Here is a 23,228-nt window from a genome sequence, read left to right on the forward strand (position 1 = left end):
AAACATGGCTGGATGGGTTGGAAAACATAACAACACATAATAAAACATAACTATTTAAACAGAATGAGAATGCTGTTTTTTCTCTAAATGTTACCTTCAAAATTACATTTTGCTCCCTGATAAAGTGATATAAAACTGAATAATTAGCCTATACTTCAAGGCATATTACACACTAAGATGTGCTATTCAGTACCTACAGGGACTTCTATGTAAACTTACAAGACTATTCCTTGGTAATAGTACTGTTTAATATGGCCATGGGCCATTTATGAGGGTCAGTTATTATTAGATAACTGATTAATCCCATTATTATATTACATCATGCACCACTACCCAAAGGTTACTTATGTTTAGTGTCTCTAAAAAAAAAAAAAAAAAAAAAAAAAAAAAAAAAAAAATATATATATATATATATATATATATATATATATATATATATATATATATATATATATATATATACAATTTTTATAATCTTTATTTTTACACTGAAGACACTGAAAGCATTTGCATGCAAATGTTACTCACATCAAGCTTTACAATACTATTCCTGTTGTTTGACCGTTTCAATAAAAGCATATGCACTAAAAATAAATCAAGTGAGAAGAGAACTATTCCCAATGGCTCATAAAATAACAAGTACTCTTTTCAGGAGCCATTTGGCATGCATTGGTAATTTACTTGGGCCTTGTCTCCTTTGAACATCTCAAACAAACAATTGAATTTGTGATAAACTTGCTCTCACCATATATATCTATTTACATAAGTCTTGCACTACTCTCCATCACCTGTCCACTACTCCTGCCCCACCTGCACAGAGGAGGTGTCCCCTGTCTATATGCTCTGTTCTGCTTACCAAGCTATCTCTGCAGTTGGGATACCTGGAAAGTCACGTCTTGATGCTGGGTTCTGCATCTACTGTGGATCTTCTGGTCATGTTGTACATGACTGCTGGGTTTGCCCTCATAGACATACACATGTGGACAAAATTGTTGGTACCCCTCGGTTAATGAAAGAAAAATCCACAATGGTCACAGGAATAACTTGAGTCTGACAAAAGTAATAAAAAATAAAAATGCTTTAAAAATTAACCAATGAAAGTCAGACATTGCTTTTCAACCATGCTTCAACAGAATTATTTAAAAAAATAAACCTGGCCAGGCCTGGACAGAAATGATGGTACGCTCAACTTAATATTTTGTTGCACAACCTTTTGAGGCAATCACTGCAATCAAACGATTCCTGGAACTGTCAATGAGACTTCTGTACCTCTCAGCAGGTATTTTGGCCCACTCCTCATGAGCAAACTGCCCCAGTTGTCTCAGGTTTGAAGGGTGCCTTTTCCAGACAGCATGTTTCAGCTCCTTCCAAAGATGCTCAATTGGATTTGGGTCAGGGCTCATAGAAGGCCACTTCAGAATAGTCCAATGTTTTCCTCTTAGCCATTCTTGGGTGTTTTAGCTCTGTTTTGGATCATTATCCTGTTGCAAGATCCATGACCTGTGACTGAGACCAAGCTTTCTGACACTGGGCAGCACATTTCTCTCTAGAATCAAGACAACTTGATTCAAGACACCTTGTGCCAAATGCAGCAAAGCAGCCACAGAACATAACAGAGCCTCCTCCATGTTTCACAGTAGGGACAGTGTTCTTGATATGCTTCATTTTTCCGTCTGTGAACATAGAGCTGATGTGCCTTGGCAAAAAGTTTCATTTTCACATCATCTGTCCATAGGACATTCTCACAGAAGCTTTGGGGCTTGTCAACATGTAGTTTGGCAAAATCTTTTATGATTTGTTTTCAACAATGATGTCCTCCTTGGTCGTCTCCCATGAAGTCTACTTTGGCTCAAACAATGATGGATGGTGCATGCGATCTGACACTGATGTCCCTTGAGCTTCAGTGTTCACCTTTAATCTCTTTATAAAAGGATAATTGCAATTTTTACCACTAGGAGGCAATTCAAGTATTTGGTTATGCTCTTTGAATAAAAAAAAACAACCCGTCCAATCCTTCATTAGCATTGTTCTCAGACACATATTGTGTCACTTTGCGGTTTGCCCATCCTGTTACATAACTGACTCTTCATCCAGGCCAAAAATTCCATGTCACTCATGCATCCTTTTTGGGTTACATAATCAGTGCTGAGGGTGTTGATGACTGAAAAGTTGACACAGTAATACATTTGCCAGGGTCTATATTAATTAAAGGACTCTTAACACTTTATTTTCTATAGAAGGTTTATCTGGAATTTCAACTCCCTTACTCAAACACAGAGACCTGGATAAGCCTTATGTGGTAGAAGTGGATGCGTCCAATGCTGGGGTAGGGGCAGTTCTGTCCCGTCACTGTGCATCATCTAAGCTATTCCCAGTGGCCTTTCCCCACCAAGTTAACACCCGCAGAATGCAACTACAGGATAGGTGACTAATAACTATTAGCTATAAAACGTGCCCTAGAGGAATGTTGACACTGTATTGAGAGCGCTAAATAACCATTCTAAGCCATCACTGATTATTAGAATATTAAATTTGGTCAGGAGAATGTACCCCTGTAAAGTAACCTCTTTTCTTTGCATGTTTTGATTTTTCAAGGATTTACTGTCCTGGATCCCATAGCACTAAAGCCAAAGTGTTATGTGGGGAAAACCAACCAGACACTCACAAATGAATCAATGCATTGGTTTTAACAAGACCAGACAGTATAACAATGGTCAGAGCAAACAAGTGCAATAAGGCACAAACCATAACAAAATAGACAAGGGCATTAGCAGAAGAGTTGTTACAATGACATACCAGTGATTAAACAGAAAGGCAAAACACAGCAAACAAACCAATCCAAAGGGCAATTCAAGAGGAGAACAGTAAAAAGGGTCCTACACAAGAAGCATTACAAGAAAGAACGCTCAGTATGCAATAGACAGGTTGGCAATACTTTGCAAAGAGACAAACAGAGAGGTGATATTGATTAGAACTCTGGGGACTAAGAAAAAGTACTGTTCATGATTGGTGGAGAGGCCAGCCAAGTCACAAAGACACCTGCAACGATCAGCCCCCCCACTGCCAGCTGTTCCTGCCAGACGTTGCTGAAGCTGTCGTAGGTCTGGGAAGGGGTATGCTTTTGAGGACGACCCTTGCGATGGTGTGCAGGATGACACAGAGAGCACTGATTAAAGTCCTACACCAGGCTCTGATCCAACACATCCAAAGCAAGTACCCAACTCCTCTCTTTAGGTCTGTAACCCTCCTAGTCAACAAGGTACTGAAGAACTCCACCCCTGCATTTGGAGAACAGCAACCAATGAACAGCAAAGACCAGGGTGCCTTCAACATACACCAGAGGAGGTGGTGTGACATTGGGTGTGGCCTCGTCAAGCGGGCCCGGGACAACAAGTTTGAACAAGGACACATGAAAAGAATATGTTGAAAGAAAGTATTGAAGCGGCAAATCAAGTTTATAAGTAACTGCGTTGTTTTAAATATTTTAAAGTATTTTAAATGGACCAATGTATTATGGCATTTTTTCTTTCCTGAAGCAATCTGAAGTCTCTGGTTGAAAGCCATGCCTAATCAGAGGTAATGTCATTACATACTGTGTCGCTTGTGGCATTATAGGAATGTTTTAATGCGCTGGTGAGATCTTCCTAGACCTGCTCAATCCTCTTCATCCGGCCGTCTACAGCCGAGACATTAGAAGCTTCAAAAGTCATTAAAGGGGGTTGACTAACATGCATTTGAAGAAGACAAGGTTGATAGTGGAAATGAATGAGGAATTCTGGGAGATTTCTGTCCACGAAAGGTACCGAGCCCAATCCTGGGGATTGTGGTGACAGTAAAGAAATTCTAATTTCTAAATTCTAAATTCTAATTCTTAATGCGCTCACATCAGCCACTGGACTGATGATTACATTAGGATTAGGATGATATCCTAAAGTCAAACTTACAGTTATACCCAACCTTTTCATGTAAACTGAGCACCTCTATCAAACAGTATATCTTCGAGAATACCAAACAAGTGAAAAATAGGGGCAAAGAGGAATTCAGCATTTTAAAATGCAGTAGGCAAGCTAAGGAATTAAATGAAGCACACTCCCCTTGAAAATGGTTCACTACCGTAAGAATGGTATTGTTTACTTAAAATTCAGGGAGATCCATAACAAAATCAACAACAAGATGAAACCAAGGATAAGAAAGGACTGGTAAGGGCATTCATTTTCTGGCAGGATTTGTTCTGAGGGTTTTACGTTGAGAGCATACTGAGCTGGATGCAACAAATCTATGGATATCAGCCATCATATTGTCTTACCAACTGTGGGCAGCTCTCTATTACCTATTGCATAGTTACCTTCAGCTGAAGTTCAGCTGAGTTTGTGCCCCTACTCGCATGTAGCTGCATATATGTACATATATATGTACACACACACACACACACACATATATATATATATATATATATATATATATATATATATATATATATACAGTCATGATCATTTCTGGTCATACCACCCAGCACTACCTGTCTCTAAGGAAAATGTTCTCCAGGTGGCAGCCCTCTAGCAAAGCCTATCCTACTGGCAAGAACCAGTTACACTCAGCAAGCAAAGATGTATATATATATCAGGGGGCACTCATTCCCGTCCTCTCTAAGCTTCTGGGAAGACATGGGTATGCTCAATATACTGCATCTATGTTTTTTGCTCTGCACTCAAATATGCTCTGCATGTGAACTCTTGGGTAAGTTTGAAATGCAAGAAATGTTTAAAGAAGGAGACATCATGATAGGGGGCATTTTTCCTATTTTAAACAAGCAAGAGAATGTCCTTGTTTCATTTGAGATAAAACCACCTAAACCTCAATGCAAAGGGTGAGTTTTACAAATATGTACTGATAATGTAACTGAAGAGTAATGTATAATATTAACTATGTTTTTTTGTCCTATCTAAACATTTACAACAGACTTGACCTACGAGCATTTCGATGGACAAGGACCATGATGTTTGCAATAGATGAAATAAATAGAGATGATCGTTTGCTTCCTAACATCTCTCTGGGATACAGAATGTTGGACTCTTGTGCCTCTCCTACTAATGTTTTGCGAGCCGCCCTTAGTTTGGTGAGCGGGTCAAAGGAAATGGAATCTCAATGTCATCCACCCCCCATAACAGCTCTTGTAGCTGAATCAGGATCTACCCAGTCCTTAGTTGTCGCTGGGGCACTTGGACCCTTCAGAGTGCCGATGGTAACATCCTGAACATTATGGCAAAGATATTTTAAAAGTAAAGATAACTTGTTCATGAAGTTTCTTTATATCTCAATAGGTTAGTTACTTTTCAACTTGTGCATGTTTAAGTGACAAAAGGAAATTTCCCACATTTTTCCGCACAATACCAAGTGACTACCACCAAGCAAAGGCTCTGGCTTTTCTGGTCAAACGATATGGGTGGACGTGGATTGGAGCTTTGCAATCTGATAATGACTATGGACGAAATGGCATTGCAGCCTTTACAAAAGAAGTGGAGGAGCTTGGAGTTTGTATTGCATTTGTTGGCACAGTCTTGCGGACATATCCCATAAGTAAAATACTTGAAGTCGTTGAAATGATAAAACAATCAAGTGTGAAAGTGATCCTAGCATTTGTGCCAGAGGGAGATCTCTATCCTTTAATGCAAGAAGTGGTAAGACAGAACATCACTGGAATACAGTGGATTGCGAGTGAAGCCTGGATAACTGCAGACAGACCATCCACTCCAGAGATGTTCAAATCATTTGGAGGGACAATTGGATTTGTGGTCCGAAAGATGGAAATGCTCAAACTGGGACCTGTTCTCAAAGATATCAACCCTTACCAATACCCAGAATCCAGTTTTGTCAGTGACTTCTGGGAAACAGTAGTGGGTTGTAGGCCTCTGTCTTCAGTAAATGTTTTACAAAACAGCACAAAAATATGCAAAGGAGATGAGAAGGTGGATTACACAAACAAGTTTTTTGATGTCACACAACTAAGAGTTGCATATAATGTGTATCAAGCAGTTTATGCGATTGCACATGCACTTCATCGAGTGGTCTTTTGTGAAATGCCTGGAGGCAATGTGTCGAGGCAGTGTCTTAATGTATCAGATATAACCCCAAAACTGGTGAGTTGTTTTTTGCAAGATGTATTTACTGCATTTTATTTCAATGTTGCTTGGGCTAAATGTTACATAATCTGTGATGCTTTATTTTTCTCACTAGGTAAGTGATCAATTAAAAGATGTACATTTTGTGGATGCATTTGGGGAGGAGGTATACTTTGATCAGAACGGAGACCCACCTGCTTCATATGAACTCGTAAACTGGCAGCTGAGGGAAGGGAAAGTCCAGCATATTCCAGTAGGCTATTTCAGCACCTCTGCAAATGGCAGAATTGACCTTGTGATTCATGAGAACAAGATTGTTTGGAATACAGGAAATTTGGTACTAAAAATATATCATTCCTACAATACATTTTTATATTGTTGTTGATTTTTTTGTTCTGTACTATACATTATCTAAAATATACTTTAAATCCATCAGACTCCTACAGCTGTTTGTGCCGAAATCTGTCCACATGGAACAAGGAAAGCGCAAATCAAAGGACTGCCTATCTGCTGCTTTGACTGCATCCCATGTGCTGATGGTTCTATATCCAATACAACAGGTGCAGTAGGCATTTAACTTCAATTTTACAAGTCAAGTTGCTGCCACAGCAGACCCATAAATAGTTCCAAAATTAAGTATATTTGTAAAATATGTAAGTGTGAACAAATATTATGTTATAAAAGTTTGAACCAAAAGTGGTTCTTCAATGCCATTGCTTAGGGAGCCATTTACCTTATTTGTAACAGTTAAAATAGCCTACAAATGTTTGTTTTAATGAGTAATTATATAATGTTTCTGAACATACATTTCTGTTTCCCTATAGGAGCAGCAGATTGCATCACTTGCCCTATAGAGTACTGGTCTAATGAGAGAAAGGACAGCTGTGTTATGAAAGTCACAGAGTTCCTATCATATACTGAAACAATGGGGATTGTCCTGGTGGCTCTGTCACTATTCGGAGCAGGTTTAGCATTTTCTACAATGGTGGTGTTCATACATTACAGAGAAACACCAATAGTAAAAGCTAATAATTCAGAACTGAGCTTACTGCTACTTGTCTCTCTATTCTACTGCTTCCTCTGTCCTCTCACATTCATCGGGGAGCCCACAGTCTGGTCTTGCATGTTGCGCCATACAGCATTCGGCGTAACATTCGCCCTCTGCATTTCCTGTGTGCTGGGGAAAACCATAGTTGTTGTAACTGCTTTCAGAGCAACATTACCTGGTAGCAATGTGGCAGGAAAGTTTGGGCCAGCACAACAAAGGGGCATAGTGTGTTCATGTACAGCAATCCAAATTGTCATCTGTATTCTCTGGTTAAAGATCTCACCACCATTTCCAGATAAATTGTTTGAGCAGCGTAATAAAAAAATTATTTTAGAATGTAACACAGGTTCAGATGCTGCATTTTATTCTGTTCTAGGATACGTCGGTCTTCTTGCTGTGATTTGTTTGGTTTTGGCCTTTTTAGCTAGAAAGCTGCCTGATAATTTTAATGAAGCTAAAATGATCACATTCAGCATGCTCATATTCTGTGCTGTTTGGATCACCTTTATTCCAGCTTATATCAGCTCCCCTGGCAAGTACACAGTAGCTGTAGAGATCTTTGCAATTTTATCATCTGCCTTTGGTTTACTGTTATGTATTTTTATGCCAAAATGTTATATTATTCTAATAAAACCAGAGAGAAACACAAAGAAACATATGATGGGAAAAAATCCAAAACTTAGCATGTGATGGAAAACAAATTCAAATTCATAATAAAACATAACATAATTTAACAGAATAAACCTAATGCTGTTTTACTAAATGTAAATATTACTTTCAACAATACATTTTCCACCCTGATCAAATCTAAATCTAGAACCAATTTTAGGCCAAACCATCCTGTAAAACTGATCAATCTCAGATTACATTTCAATGACACGTCACAACAGCAACATTTTTTATGTATTATTGTCTCTAATGTAGTGGTTGGTGTGGCGCAACAGATAACACCACCACCTACCATTGCGTTACAACAACACCATGTGGGAGACCAGGGTTCGATTCCCGGTCTGGGTGACTATGCTGCGCTACACCAATAAGAGTCCCTGGGCAAGACTCCTAACACTACATTGGCCCACCTCTGTAATACGAGTTACCTTGTAAGTCGCTCTGGATAAGAGCGTCTGCTAAATGCCATAAATGTAAATGTAAATGTAATAACGATCTCTTATAATTGTTCTTACACAGACGATATTGTGCGTTATGATAACGTTACTATTGTTTTGCCATTTTCAGGAGTACTATATTTTCTAAACATAAAGCAAGAGAACAGTGCTTTTCATTCTCACCTTTTGAATTTAAAAGAAAATATAAATTCAATTCATAAGTAAAGTGCTAAAAAATTATCCACAACAATAAAAACACTTAGCACAATTGAGGCCACATCTTACAATACCTTAAAAGTTTCTAATCATAATCTTAGATTAAAAACAAATCTGCACATACAAGGAAATATCTACAAATAATGGGAGGGAATTTCAAAATCACAATGTAACATCTTAAAAGAATGAAACAGTATCTGAAAGTATTGACTTTTAGTAAAGTATTTCTAAGGACATAATACCCTAATAGAAAGAAATTATTAGAGAGTATTAAAGGATAACTGCTAAATATTCAAATAGTATCCACATAATAATCAGAAACTAATTTAAATAAAGTACTTTATTTATTTATTTTATTAATAATAATAATTATTATTATTATTAGTAGTAGTAGTAGTTGTTTTAGTAGTAGCAGTACTAGTATTTTAAGTGGTGAGAATGAACTTTCATAAGTGGGGTCTGAACTTAAAAAAATAGCACTAAGCCAATAAAGCAAGATAATTTATAGTGTATCTTATTATATCTTTTATCTTATATCTTATAATATCTTATTTATTTATCTACATTGCTACAGTATCTACAGTGTCTTGCTATCCCTTTCTGCTGTGACACAGAGAATTTCTCCACTGTGGGACTAATAAAGGATTATCTTATCTTATCTTATCTTAAAGCAAAAACAGCATATTTAGGTAGGAAAAAAGGAAAATTCAAGACAACACAGCAAAACTGTCTAATGGTAGCACATGCTGGTATTTAATAATGTTAACAAGATCACACAGCAAAACTACAAAAAAGGTCTGACGATAATCTGCATTTGATAAAATGCTTCTCGTTATTGATTTAGTTTAACATTTCTCTCCATCTCAAGTAATAATATCAAGCCTTTATTTCAATAAAGGTTGAGATGTAAGGGTTTGTGTATGTACACAACTGAGGCACAGTGAGATGCTGTTGGTATGTGGGCTTTGCATTCATCATCAAGCAGCTCTAACTTCAATTAAACATGTGTTTATGAATGTTTGATACTGTGTGATCTCTCTGTGAAGACATAACCAAACATTCACAGACAAAATGAAATGTTCATAGGGTCATTGTTTATTGTTTCCTTAATTGTGCAAGCAGCATTTCTGAAAATCTCTTCATCCACACCAGAATGCCAAACAACCCGGCCATCATTGTGTAAGCGTGCCAGGCAAAAATTATAAGCTAAAACGGCCATAGGAGCCGGGATTAAATCTAGAAAGCTAACCCAGCGTGGGTGAAGAGAAATGTGTTGTTGGATTTATTTGGGCTTTATAAGTATATAAGTGTTATCAACCACCTGAACACCATAATGTGTGTGTGTGGGGGGGCTGTGTCCTGATGGTCACTGGGTGAGTCACTAAGACATTAGATTAGATGACTCATCGCAAGTTATCTATATTATTGTTACTGCCAAAGGCGGCACAACCAGTTAATAGGATTAGGACACAATTACTTCTTCGCATGTGACACTAGTTTTTAATACATCTTCAATAAGTTAAATAAGCATTAAAAATTGCATTGTGTGATTACTTGTTTCGCCTTATACTTATAATAAGATTAGTAAGATGATCTGAAACAGAAATTAGGAAGGGGCACACACCATATGTAGTACATTATTACTTATTAATTTAAGAAATCATTAAGTTTTTTACTGTACTGTAAACATTGTTAACACTGTCAGGTAATACAGAATATTACTGGTGACCCCTAAGGGTCAAAGCTGACTTGCCCCAGCATACTTCAATGATTGCCTAATATTCCTAATATCAAGCCTTTATTTAAATAAAGGTCATAATGTAAGAGTTTGTGGATGTACAAATATCTTTCTAAACCGAACTCACTGGGGTCACATGCTGTATAACGATGTTTTCATATGTGTGATATGTGGGCATTCATCATGAAGCAGTCCTAATTTCAACCTAATGCGTGTTTATGTATGTTTGATACTGTGCGATCTCTCTGTGCAGACATAACCAAACCAAACATATATTTTTCATTGTTTATTTATAATTTATAAATTGGTCATTATTTATTGTTTTCATAATTGTGTAGGTGCCTGAAAAGGTGTTCCAACAAAATCAGAATTGTTATTTTTTCATCATATGTTTCTTGCTGTTTTTGTCAGGTCTCAGCAGCACAACATAGCATTTTGGAGCAAATATACACAAAAGGAGACCAAAAGCAGATGCTAAGATGGCAAACACATGCACAGCAACCATGTACTTCCCACGAGTGCTCACATAAACTGGGATGAAGGTTATCCACACTGCGAAAAAAATCAGCATGCTGAATGTTATGAATTTTGCCTCATTATAATTATCAGGAAGCTTCCTGGCTAAAAAAGCTATTAAAAAGCACATGCAAGCCAAAAGGCCAATGTATCCCAACACACACCAGAATCCTATCTCAGACCCCACATTACACTCAACAATTATAGTAGCACTCATAAACTCAGTGTTATAGGCAGCAGAAGGAGGTTTGCTTGTAAGCCATATTGTGCAGATCAGTGCTTGAACACAAGAGCACAGTATGAGGCTAAGCCGCTGTTGGGCTGGGCCAAACCATTTCATGACATTACTGCCAGGAAGGGTGGCCCTGAAAGCCATCAGAACCACCACAGTCTTAGCCAAGATGCAGGCGATGCAAAGTGCAAAACTGATTCCAAAGGCTGTGTATCTGATTTGACAGAGCCAGTTAGTGGGCTTGCCAATGAATGTTAGACCACTCAGAAAGCATGCACAGAGGAACAAGAGAAGCAAGAAACTGAGTTCCATGTTGTTCCCTCGGATGACGGGGGTCTGTCTGTAGATCACAAACACGCAAAGCACCGCTGCACTCAAACAGGCTCCAAAGGTTGAAACAGCCCAGAGAACTATTCCCAAGGGCTCCTGAAAGGACAGGTACTCCAGGGTCTTTGGCATACATTGGTCTCTGGCCTGGTTTGGCCACATCTCCTTTGAACATCTCAAACAGTCAATTGAGTCTGTGATGAAAAATGTTGATGCAGTTCAGTTGTACTTCAAAGTGGTTCAGAACAACAATAAATACTAAAGTCAGTCAAGTCACACCTGTTTCATTGCTAATCTCTCCCTCGCCACAGGGTATGCAGTCAAAACAGCATATGGGTTCACCCTTTCGCCTGGCTTTCCTGGTGCCTGGCAGGCAACTTTTGCTGCACACAGATTCTGGTGCCTGTGAACCATAGCAAACGGAGCATAGGTCTGCAAGACCTTCACATTTGTACACATATAAATACATACAGCATTCCCCAGTTTTCACCACTTGACAGTTTTCATATTTTACAGTGTTCACATTTTTGCAAAATACATTTCTTAAAGGGAATTTACACAATGTGGGAAAAATTACAGCCCTAATGTAAAATTAACTGAACCAACAGTGTCATGCCAGTTTAAATTACAAAACATGATACTTTCTAGGTGAGTCACAAACATGCAAAATAACTGAATGAGAAGCAGCCGTATAAAAGACAACCTGGCTACAGAGGAAATAGTACAAACCTTGTTCCCTCTGTGCCACATGATCACTGATTCATTTATGACCAGGTCTCTGTCCTCTCTCAGTGAGGCATCAAAGAATCCCACCTTGACCAGCATTAGAGAGCCATCTTTCGCCTCTTGCCAGTTCATCAAATCATAAGAGGCGATGGGATCCCCGCTTTCATCAAAGCGGACATCTTCACCCAGTGTTGTGAAGTTTGTTTGTTTCATGTATCTGAGGAGCTTTGGGGAAGATCGAAAGGACAGGCCGAAGTTATATTTGAAAACTAGTTCATTTGATTAGCACCAATTAATAATGCATTAATAATAATGCATCTTGATTTTTCCTAAAGAAACATGTGAACCAATCACATTAGTTCTTCCTCCTGTCAGTATTATTACACAATAAGGCAATCCAGCTGCTAAGAAGCATACTGTGTAATGATCATAATCTAGATTATTTACACTTTTAAACTGACAATAATTAACAAAAAAAAGTGAACCCACAAATTTCAAAGTTCATTGAAATTACAAAGTTCATTTGATTAGCAACAATTAATAATGCATTAAATAATTAACTTTCCAACATTAATATTATCATGAACTATGGGATAACTGTGAGATTAAGGCTATTTGTATCTAACAGCCTTATCTGCAGGATATGATCATTATTTAAATAGATTTACAAATTCACTCACACACATACCTCACCTGCCATGGCAGAAGAGGATTCAGGCTACCACATGTCCCATTCTGAAAAGGGCCTTTCCCTGGAACACAAGTGCTCATATCATGCAAGGCATGAGCTATTACATATACAGCCTTGTATACATTGTAGCTCACTCTAAGCTGTGTCACATCAGTGTAGGGAGTATACACATCATCCAGCCTCTCTCTACCACTGCACATTTCCCTGTTCTTCACCTCCTCTTTGTGTATATGAGTGTTTGAGGATCCATTGACCCGACAGTTGAAGGTTTCCTCCCAAAACTCAGTTAAGAATTGAGAAGTTTGAAGACTGGAGGTGTTCAACTCTCTGAGATAGCTGCTTAGGTTTGGGATTTCTGCTTTCCGTATGGCAAAACCCAGCGTTCCCTGCAAGATATCACTGAAATCGACCCACAGGGCCTTCGATGTGGCCCAGGCTTCACTGCCGAGCCACTGCAGATGGGTCATGTTTTGTCGCTTGCATTCTTGCAGGATGGTTTGCAGTTCTGACTCTCCTGAGAAATTGAGTATGACTGTGGCTGTGGAGGTCTGAATGGTGTTCATCAGCTCCCTTAGTGCCTCTCTGGGCAAAGTAACAGGGTAGAAGTGCACATATGCAGTGCAGACATCATATCTGGCTGACTCTTTTAAAAAGAGCTGAATGGCAAAGCGAGCATAGTCTGACTCCACACCTATGACTCCCACCCAGGTCCACTGGTAATGATGGACCAGCTTTGCTAAAGCTTTAATCTGAAACTCATCACTTGGCATTGTCCGCATGAATGCAGGGAACTCCTTCTTGTTACTCAGACAAGAGCAGGACGCAAAGTAACTCACCTAAGAGAGTGTAATAAAAGAGCATTTGTCATCTTATATATGCCAGCATATTACAGTGAGGTTTTTATACTTTTCATCGACAGCTGTTCATTAAAATAACAAACAAAAGGTTACATTTTTATGAACTTACTTGAGTCTAAGCATGCACATTATTTCCATGAAATTTCCATTTTTTTTTGTGTGTGTGTGTGTGTGTGTGTGTGTGTGTGTGTGTGTGTGAGAGTGTGAGTGTGTGTAAACTAACTGTATCTCCTGAACATCTTTACTTTTAATCTTTGTTTTATGCTTTCTCCTTACCAAAGGAACATTGAATGAGCCAAGTGTTCTCAGCACAGCCATAGAAACCCCTGATGCAGCATCTCCCACAATAACTGGAGAGGGCTGTCTGCGTACATCTGCACAGCTGGTTCCTCGTCCTGTCTCTGGCTGCCCATTAACTAGGTGCAGCGACTCCTCCACCGACACGGGTATGTCATCACAGCTGTCCCGAATGTGGTAGCCTAAAGACAGGTTTGGCAACAGGTCCTGCCTCTGGTTTATTTCATTCACAGCAAAAGTCATGGTCCTCATCCATCTTAAGGCTCGAGCACTAAAGCTGCAGAGACATGTAAACATTTTTCATGTGCAAACTTTTAGTGGTTAGAACATTTTGTCAAAGATTAAACACAATGAAATATAAAGTATACTGCCACTTCAAAACCTTGGAAAACTGCCTAAAGTATTTGAACCACATTGTTTAATAATTGTGCGTACATGCCTAATGGCTAATGCACCATCAGAAATAAATCAAATTACATATTGCACATGGTTTTTAAGTTTTTACATTTCAACCAAACCAATTAACACATAAGCATTGTGTATATTTATGACTTCTCAACATATAAAAACAGTCACATACTACTTGTACTCAGTAGGTGGAGGTTTGCTTTGGAAAGACCACACTGCTGACACAGGGCTGTAGTGCAGGGGGAACAAGCCCCCCAGAATCACATCTCCATCCTGGTAGAAACTTTGGGTCCTTTCTTCTCCCTGATAGATGCACTCACCCTTGTTTGTGGACTGACACCACATAGGCATGTTCAGTAGAAACCAGAATGTGAGCAGACAAGTATGGTCTGCCATATCTGACATGCATTGGTAGGAAGGCACAAATGGACATATATAGGTCCACAATGAGCAGGGGATGGTCTTGGTTTTTCCTAAAGAAACATGTGAACCAATCATATTAGTTCTTCCTCCTGTCAGAATTATTACACAATAAGGCCATCCAGCTGCTAAGAAGCATACTGTGTAATGATTATAATCACTCCTTAAAGATTACTTACACTTTTAAACTGACAATAATTAACAAAAAAAATGGACCCACAAATTTCCCTGTTCACCCATAATGTCTAGCGTCTGAAATTTGTTTCTTATTTTGTTTCTACAATGTAGCTTACACACATTGAAAGCTAATACTCAGAAGTTAACTGATTGTGGCACACCCCTAAAATCTAGTTCTTTTGTTATCCCAAAAATACTTTTTATATGGGGACAATTTCCACCCAATTTTATGTAGAATCATTTCCAATGGTTTGGAGTCCAGTCCCAAATGCCTGCAATTAGAGAATCGATTTTTTTTTATGGACTTCCAGCTCTACCCGACACAAACATCAGGCGGCAGTATACACCATAAAATGTCCTCTTATGTTCCCAGACCACGACATAACAAACCTACTTCCGGGTGGTCAATGCTCTGTGGTGTGCTTCGAGTAATGTTATGTTAACAAATTTACAATAAAATAATTCACATTTTAATATAATATAATTCACATTATAAAAATATTAAATTATATAAATCATAAAATAATACAATTAAAATTTGTATTGTTCTATATTCCGATAATAAAGTTGTCTACTCAGACAACACACATTTGTAATACACACTGCATGTAGAACACAGAACAATACAGAACGTTACCCTAAGGGACAGCACCTGGCATCTCCAACCCAGACAGAAGAGGGCATCCAGGGCTGTTCCTTAAGACCACTACATACTTCAGCCCACCGCAGACCTGTTGGACATCCAGAAGGATTCTAATAGTGTAAGCCAGAGTTCCACAAACTGAATGTGGACCTGGCAGATTGGCAGGACCACCAAACACAAGATGTGTTTGAAGCATTACCCATGGACATGTGGTGTTTGTGCAATGAAAGGGGAATAGTGAGGCTGTAGGTGACAGAATTGAATGGGTAAAGGATCTTGAATGACCTGACATGGTGAGGGCCAACTTGTGGAGTGAGATCCTTTGCAGAGAGCCAGACCTGCTGCCCAGGACGACAGGTCACTGCTGGCCGCATAGCACTTCTGAGTGGTCACTGTACACAGTAGGAATCTACAGACTTTCCGACAGGCCTTACAACAGCACCTGACCACTTGTTTTGCCAAATGGACACCAGTCCCTGCCTCCTGTCTGGGAAACAAGGGTAGAGCATACCCAAACTGACAATCGAAGAATCCCATCCCCAAGGACAAGTACCAAAGGGTACCACAGCAAGGAAGAGGTAAGACAGTGGAGGGTGTGCTCCAGGTCTTGATTGACCCTCTCTGTCTGGCCATTAGACTGGGCATGGAAGCCACAAGATAGACTGGCTTCTGCCCCCAACAGTCAGCAGAAGGCTCCCCACAACCAGCTGGTAAACTAAGGCCCACGGTTGGACACAATGCCAGGAGGCAGGTTGTGAATGCAGGCCACCCACTTAAGCACTAGTTTGGTTATTTCTCTCACAGATGGCAGCTTTGGGAGAGCAATGAATCAGCCTTGGAGAACCACCTCCACAGATGATGGGAGAGAGTGGGCCGGAAGATATTGGTAAAGTACCCTGCAGTGCCTCACAATCTGAGGCCAAGCCTGCCTAGGGAGGTGAAAGGCTGGATAAACCTCAGGGCCTCTTAGATGTATTCCTCTATCACATAACACTCTGACAGGGAAGTTGCTGATAGCAATGTTTTAGGGTCTGTGTGGGAGGTTAACAGTTGGGCCATCTGATTGCTGAACACCTCCCGAAGGACTCAGTACACCCTTGGTACTAACACGTGATCAAAACACAGGTGTCAGTCTCTCAGTAGGCCTTGGGGCCTGTAGGCAGGAGGCCCCCATGTTAGGACAGTCCACATAAGTCCCATAAGTCCCATAAGTCCACTAATGGGTTGTGCTGCTGAAGGCAAGGAAAACCCAGAAGAAGTCATAAATCAGGAGCAGTATTTTCCCAGCATGGGGGCTGACTCAAAAATGGGTTTGATAATAGACCACCCTACATCCCAGCAGGGCAGGGATAGTTACTTGTCCTGGGTGGTGTCCAGGAAGTTGGGTGGGGCTTTGGGTTCAGGCTTTTGTTGAACACCTTGCAGTTATTAAGGGAACAATTAGATCAAAGGTGTATTAAAAACATTTTGTGTTTGTATGTAATTGTGATTCACATATTATTATTTATTTCATATTAAACAAATAGTATTTAAAATCAATGCAGAATTCTAATCAATTCCAACTGCATATGTTCCAGTTACACTACTGACATGGCTTCAGCTATGTAAGCATATATTGGCACTAATTATTTCCACAATAGACCTAAATTAAATCAGTGTCCTTTATTCATGAAGGTAGACAACTTAGGCCAAGTGAGCTGCTGCTACTGTCTTTTGTATATGTAAGAAAGCCCTCATATAAAGCTTGTGTTTTCATGTTGATTATAACAACAAGTTTATTAATGTGTCTCATGTACCTGTGCAGAAATAACAGGCCAAACCCTTATAGAGCATTTGTTTATTTCTACATGTGTCATACAGTCATAATCCAATTTGATCTCTTTTAGTACTATTAATCTATATTTCTATATAAATGAGTAAGGGATCTGTGCAATATTTATTTTTTCATCATATGTTTCCTGCTGTTTTTGTCAGGTCTCAGCAGCACAACGTAGCATTTTGGAGCAAATATACACAAAAGGAGACCAAAAGCAGATGCTAAGATGGCAAACACATGAACAGCAACCATGTACTTCCCACGAGTGCTCACATAAACTGGGATGAAGGTTATCCACACAGCAAAAAAGATGAGTAAGCTAAATGTGATAAATTTTGCCTCATTATAATTATCAGGAAGCTTCCTGGCAAAAAAAGCTATTAAAAAGCACATGCAAGCCAAAAGGCCAATGTATCCCAACACACACCAGAATCCTATCTCAGACCCCACATTACACTCAACAATTATAGTAGCACTCATAAACTCAGTGTTATAGGCAGCAGAAGGAGGTTTGCTTGTAAGCCATATTATGCAGATCAGTGCTTGAACACAAGAGCACAGTATGAGGCTAAGCCGCTGTTGGGCTGGGCCAAACCATTTCATGACATTACTGCCAGGAAGGGTGGCCCTGAAAGCCATCAGAACCACCACAGTCTTAGCCAAGATGCAGGCGATGCAAAGTGCAAAACTGATTCCAAAGGCTGTGTATCTGATTTGGCAGAGCCAGTTAGTGGGTTTGCCAATGAATGTCAGACCAATCAGAAAGCATGCACAGAGGAACAAGAGAAGCAAGAAACTGAGTTCCATGTTGTTCCCTCGGATGACGGGGGTCTGTCTGTAGATCACAAACACGCAAAGCACCGCTGCACTCAAACAGGCTCCAAAGGTTGAAACAGCCCAGAGAACTATTCCCAAGGGCTCCTGAAAGGACAGGTACTCCAGGGTCTTTGGCATACATTGGTCTTTGGCTTGGTTTGGCCACATCTCCTTTGAACATCTCAAACAGTCAATTGAGTCTGTGATGAAATTGATGAAAAATGTTGATGCAGTTCAGTTGTACTTCACAGTGTTTCAGAACAACAATAAATACTAGTCAGTCAAGTCACACCTGTTTCATTGCTAATCTCTCCCTCGCCACATGGAATGCAGTCAAAACAGCATATAGGTTCACCCTTTCGCCTGGCTTTCCTGGACCCTGGCAGGCAACTTCTGCTGCACACAGATACTGGTGCCTGTGAACCACAGCAGATGAAGCACAGGGCCAGAATACCTTCACTTACAGCCCTAATGTAAAATTTACTGAACAAACAGTGTAATGCCATTTAAAGCTATACAAAATAATACTTTCTAAGTGCATCACAAATGTGTAGAATATCTGAATCAAGAGGAGCCGCATAAAATACAATCTTGCTATGTATGAAATAGGACAAACCTTGTTTCCTCTGTGCCACATAATCAGTGATTCATTAATGACCAAGTCTCTGTCCTGCCCCAGTGAGGCATCAAAGAATCCCGCCTTGGCCAGCATAAGAGAGCCATCTTTTGCCACTTGCCAGTTCATCAAATCATAAGAGGCGATGGGGTCCCCATTCTCATCAAAGCGAACATCTTCTCCCAGCGTTGTAAAATTTGTTTGTTTCATATAGCTGAGGAGCTTTAGGGGGAAATTGTATAAAGCAACAGTATAAGGCAAATTAGCAGGTTCTGAAGCTATGGCCCACTACCTTCTATTGTCACCTGTCTTCCATTAGTTTTGAATCAACAGGTTTCTGCTTAATCATTGTTGGTGGTAATCAGCCATTAACAGATTTGGTGGTTAGAGATTAGATTGAAGAACTCTTAAAATCTTTTACAGTTAAAACAGAACATTTAAAAAAGAACAACCTATTTACAGATACACTCACAAAAATACCACACCTGCCATGGCAGAAGGGGATTCAGGCTACCACACGTCCCATTCTGAAAAGGGCCTTTCCCTGGAACACAAGTGCTCATATCATGCAAGGCATGAGCTATTACATATACAGCCTTGTATACATTGTAGCTCACTCTAAGCTGTGTCACATCAGTGTAGGGAGTATACACATCATCCAGACTTTCTCTGCCACTGCACATTTCCCTGTTCTTTGCCTCCTCTTTGTGTATATGAGTGTTTGAGGATCCATTGACCCGACAGTTGAAGGTTTCCTCCCAAAACTCAGTTAAGAATTGAGAAGTTTGAAGACTGGAGGTGTTCAACTCTCTGAGGTAGCTGCTTAGGTTTGGGATTTCTGCTTTCCGTATGGCAAAACCCAGCGTTCCCTGCAAGAGCTCACTGAAATCACCCCACAGGGTCTTCGATGTGGCCCAGGCTTCACTGGCGAGCCACTGCAGATGGGTCATGTTTTGTCGCTTGCACTCTTGCAGGATGGTTTGCAGGTCCAATTCCCCAGAGAAACTGAGTATGACTGTGGCTGTGGAGGCCTGAATGGTGTTCATCAGCTCCCTTAGTGCCTCTCCGGGCAAAGTAACAGGGTAGAAGTGCACATATGCAGTGCAGACATCATATCTGGCCGACTCTTTTAAAAAGAGCTGAATGGCAAAGCGAGCATAGTCTGACTCCACACCTATGACACCCACCCAGGTCCACTGGTAATAATGGACCAGCTTTGCTAAAGCTTTAATCTGAAACTCATCACTTGGCATTGTCCGCATAAATGCAGGGAACTCCTTCTTGTTACTCAGACAAGAGCAGGACGCAAAGTAACTCACCTAAGAGGATATAATAAAAGAGCATGTGAGTGGGCTTAGCAATGCTAGTAAATAATGAACTGACTTCCATATAAATAAATTACTTTACATAACCAAATCTCTGCCAGTAATTGTTGTGTGTAATTTACTGTATTCATGTGAAAAGCACATACTAGACAAGATCTCCTAAACATTTTTACATCTTTGCTTGTATTGCTTTCTCCTTACCAAAGGAACACTGAACGAGCCAAGTGTTCTCAGCACAGCCATGGAAACCCCTGATGCAGCATCTCCCACAATGACTGGAGAGGGCTGTCTGTGTACTTCTGCACAGCTAGCTCCTTGTCCTGTCTCTGGCTGCCCATTAACCAGGAGCAATGACCCTTTCAAAGACACAGGAATGTCATCAGAACTGTCCCGAATGTGGTAGCCCAGAGACAGGCGTGTTAACAGGTCCTGCCTCTGGTTTATCTCATTCACAGCAAAGGTCATTGTCCTCATCCATCTGAGGGCTCGAGCATTAAAGCTGCAGAAACATTGATAAATATTTCATATATGCACCACAAACATTCAGGTTTACACAAAGATTCACTACAAAGAAATGTAAAGTCTTCTGACACATCAAAACCTTATAATATATTTAGAAGCGTATATGTATAACCCTATTTTTGTATTACATTGTTTACAATATAATGTCACCTGGCAGCTGCTTTTTACATTGACTAAACATTTTAGAACTAGCAACCATATATTCCTTTGACATTTCAACATATAAAACAGTCACATACTACTTATATTCTATGGGTGCAGGTTTCTTTTGAAAAGACCACTCTGTTGTCACAGGGGTGTAATGCAGAGGGAACAAGCCCCCTAGAATCACATCCCCATCCTTGTAAAAATTCTGGGTGCTTTCTTCTCCCTGATAGATGCACTCATCTTTGTTTGTGGACTGACACCAAATAGGTATGTTTATCAGAAACCAGAGTTTGAGTGCAATAGCATGGTGTGCCATACCTGACACAAATCAGTAAGTAGGCAGAGATGGACATATATAGTTCTACAGTGAGTGGGGGGGGGGTGGCCTTGCCTTTTCCCAAAGAAACATGTGAACCAATGACATTGGTTCTTGCTCCTTTCAACATTATTATACAGTAAGGCCATCCAGCTGCTAATGAGCATATTGTGTAATGATCATCATCATCTATTGTTTTAAGATTTTTAATGTGTTTAAATTGAGAATTTAGACAAATATATAAATCCTTTTTTACAGTTTCCCTTTTTATCTGTTAAGGCAAACATAGCTGACAAATAATAAAGCTTATATTCTACCAATTAGCATAATGTAACATTCACAATGATTTACCCCTAAAGCTGCAATGAGAAATCTTAAATAGACTTGCTTATGTGGTTTCAGACACTGAATGACAGAGGTCACTAATTCACTGTCTTATCCCAATATGTGGACTCATTTACTAATTTACTAGAAAATGTGATGTAACTTTCTTCTTAAAACCCACTGTGCCATTTTCACAAAAATGTTTTTTTTCAGGATTTGTTCAGTTCTTGAGGACAGTGGGTTCCACCATTATAAGAACAGAGCTATAAACAAATATACAGTTGGAAAACACATCAGATAGAATTTTAAAGAACAAATTCTAAGCAAGATATTGATGAATGAGGCCCCTGAACCTATAACAATACATTTTTGAGAAATATTTAATTTGATGCAGTGTTTATTTTAAAGGTGCTATTGTGACTTTTTTTTGCCACCTGTGTGGTGTGTTCTGTCCATGTAAGTTCATCTGTAATGTGAACACCAAGAAACTTGAAACTGCTGACCCTATCTCCAGCGGTCCCAATGATGGAGATAGGGGTGTGCACTCACTCCTGTTTCCTAAAGTCCACTACCAGCTCTTTGTTCTTGCTGACATTAAGGAAAATGATGTTTTCTGTTACGGTGTGGTGTGGGGTTTGGATTCAAGTGTTCACAACTTAAACTTTTCTCGTTTCTGTTCACAACTTTTCTCTTTTCTCTTTTCTGTTCGCAACATAAACTCACTGTTACCGTTCGCCCCTCTACAAAGGTGCGACAGGGAATTGTGTTTTGCTGGGTGTATTTATACCGTGCCACACAGGTGAGTCTGGTCAGCATTGATTACCGTTGGGGATTCTGGGGCTTGGATTTCTTTGCTCCAACCCCACCAGCTTTCATACTTTGCTGGCCGGGCCCCCTGCTGGTGGCTGACAGGACATGCTGCCTGCTCACATTTTCCTGGTACCAGTGTGACAGGAAGCTAACCTCATCACTGTAGTCTGCCTCATCATTGTTGGAGAACAGGCCCATGATTGTCATATCATCAACAAATTTAATGATGACATTGGAGCTGTGTCTGGCTGTGCAGTCATAGGTGTACAGGGAGTACAGGAGTGGGCTAAGCACACATCCCTAGGGGGCTCGGGTGTTGAGGATCAGTGAGGAAGATGTAATGCTGCCCTTCCTTTTCACCTGCTGTTGTCCCTTCAAGAAGTCCAGGATCCAGCTGCACAGAGAGCTGTTCAGATCCCGCAGTTTGATGTCAAGCCTTGAGGGAATGATGGAGTTGAATGCTTTACTGTAGTTCACAAACAGCATTCTCACATACATGTTATTTTTGTCCAGGGCAGTAAGCAGAGTCAGGACAATAGCATCATCAGTGGATCTAGGTAATGAGGCCTCTCAAAGCACTTGTTTATGATAGGGGTTAAAGCAACCAGACAGCAGTCATTTCAGCAGGTAATGCTGGCTATTTTAGGGAAAATAGTGGCCAGTTTAAAGCATACTGGCATGACTTAGAGAGTGAGATACATGTTAAAGATGTGTGCAAAGACTTCAACTAGCTGACTGGCACATGCTTTAAGTGCTCAGCCAGGCATGCTATCTGGGCCAGCAGATTTACATGTGTTGACACGCCTAAAGTATCTGTTCACATCAGCTTCGGAGACAGCTCAGCTTGAGACTTCATGGATTGTGCTTTTTTTCAGGAGTGCAGTGTGTTTTGCCTCAAAACAAGGATAAAAGCAGTTTAGTTCATCTGGAAGCACTGGTGTTTACCACAAAGCGAGAGCTCCCCTTAAAGTCTCCTTAAAGAGCACCCCAAAAAATATTTATGGGGTGGTAAGAG

At 40.0% G+C, this 23,228-nt stretch overlaps 3 protein-coding genes across 3 annotated transcripts; 1 reads left to right on the plus strand and 2 right to left on the minus strand.

The window, feature by feature from the left end:
- Positions 1-4,664: 4,664 nt before the first annotated feature.
- Positions 4,665-7,857, plus strand: LOC140575128 (extracellular calcium-sensing receptor-like). The gene is made up of 6 exons (XM_072695299.1): positions 4,665-4,867; positions 4,960-5,242; positions 5,322-6,137; positions 6,235-6,456; positions 6,556-6,679; positions 6,944-7,857. The coding sequence occupies exons 1-6, from the start codon at positions 4,665-4,667 to the stop codon at positions 7,855-7,857; spliced, it is 2,562 nt and encodes an 853-aa protein (XP_072551400.1).
- Positions 7,858-10,600: 2,743 nt separating this feature from the next.
- LOC140575234 (extracellular calcium-sensing receptor-like) lies at positions 10,601-14,677 on the minus strand. Its single transcript, XM_072695467.1, has 6 exons — positions 14,454-14,677; positions 13,853-14,150; positions 12,722-13,555; positions 12,032-12,253; positions 11,582-11,705; positions 10,601-11,496 (listed from the first exon to the last, which is right to left on the minus strand). The coding sequence occupies exons 1-6, from the start codon at positions 14,675-14,677 to the stop codon at positions 10,601-10,603; spliced, it is 2,598 nt and encodes an 865-aa protein (XP_072551568.1).
- Positions 14,678-17,457: 2,780 nt separating this feature from the next.
- LOC140575508 (extracellular calcium-sensing receptor-like) lies at positions 17,458-22,411 on the minus strand. The gene is made up of 7 exons (XM_072695857.1): positions 22,334-22,411; positions 20,859-21,016; positions 20,296-20,593; positions 19,255-20,088; positions 18,770-18,991; positions 18,446-18,569; positions 17,458-18,353 (listed from the first exon to the last, which is right to left on the minus strand). Exons 1-7 carry the CDS (start codon positions 22,409-22,411, stop codon positions 17,458-17,460), a joined length of 2,610 nt encoding a protein of 869 aa, XP_072551958.1.
- Between the last annotated feature and the right edge of the window lie 817 nt (positions 22,412-23,228).

The sequence above is a fragment of the Salminus brasiliensis genome, chromosome 13, assembly GCF_030463535.1.
Source record: "Salminus brasiliensis chromosome 13, fSalBra1.hap2, whole genome shotgun sequence".
Taxonomy (NCBI): domain Eukaryota; kingdom Metazoa; phylum Chordata; class Actinopteri; order Characiformes; family Bryconidae; genus Salminus; species Salminus brasiliensis.

Bases quoted from the DNA above. Each gene is read 5' to 3' on its own strand.
- LOC140575508 (XM_072695857.1), bottom strand. From the start codon at position 22,411: ATGGGCCTGTTCTCCAACAATGATGAGGCAGACTACAGTGATGAGGTT. The intron at 20,089-20,295 runs GTAAGGAGAAAG...ATATCCTCTTAG, and splicing joins GCTCGTTCAGTGTTCCTTTG to GTGAGTTACTTTGCGTCCTG. The intron at 18,570-18,769 runs GTTTGTCCTATT...TGTGGTTCACAG, and splicing joins TGTGGCACAGAGGAAACAAG to GCACCAGTATCTGTGTGCAG.
- LOC140575234 (XM_072695467.1), bottom strand. From the start codon at position 14,677: ATGGCAGACCATACTTGTCTGCTCACATTCTGGTTTCTACTGAACATG. The intron at 11,706-12,031 runs GTTTGTACTATT...TATGGTTCACAG, and splicing joins TGTGGCACAGAGGGAACAAG to GCACCAGAATCTGTGTGCAG. The intron at 11,497-11,581 runs GTGTGACTTGAC...TTTTCATCACAG, and splicing joins AGAGATTAGCAATGAAACAG to ACTCAATTGACTGTTTGAGA.
- LOC140575128 (XM_072695299.1), top strand. From the start codon at position 4,665: ATGGGTATGCTCAATATACTGCATCTATGTTTTTTGCTCTGCACTCAA. The intron at 6,457-6,555 runs GTACTAAAAATA...TAAATCCATCAG, and splicing joins TTTGGAATACAGGAAATTTG to ACTCCTACAGCTGTTTGTGC. The intron at 6,680-6,943 runs GTGCAGTAGGCA...GTTTCCCTATAG, and splicing joins TTCTATATCCAATACAACAG to GAGCAGCAGATTGCATCACT.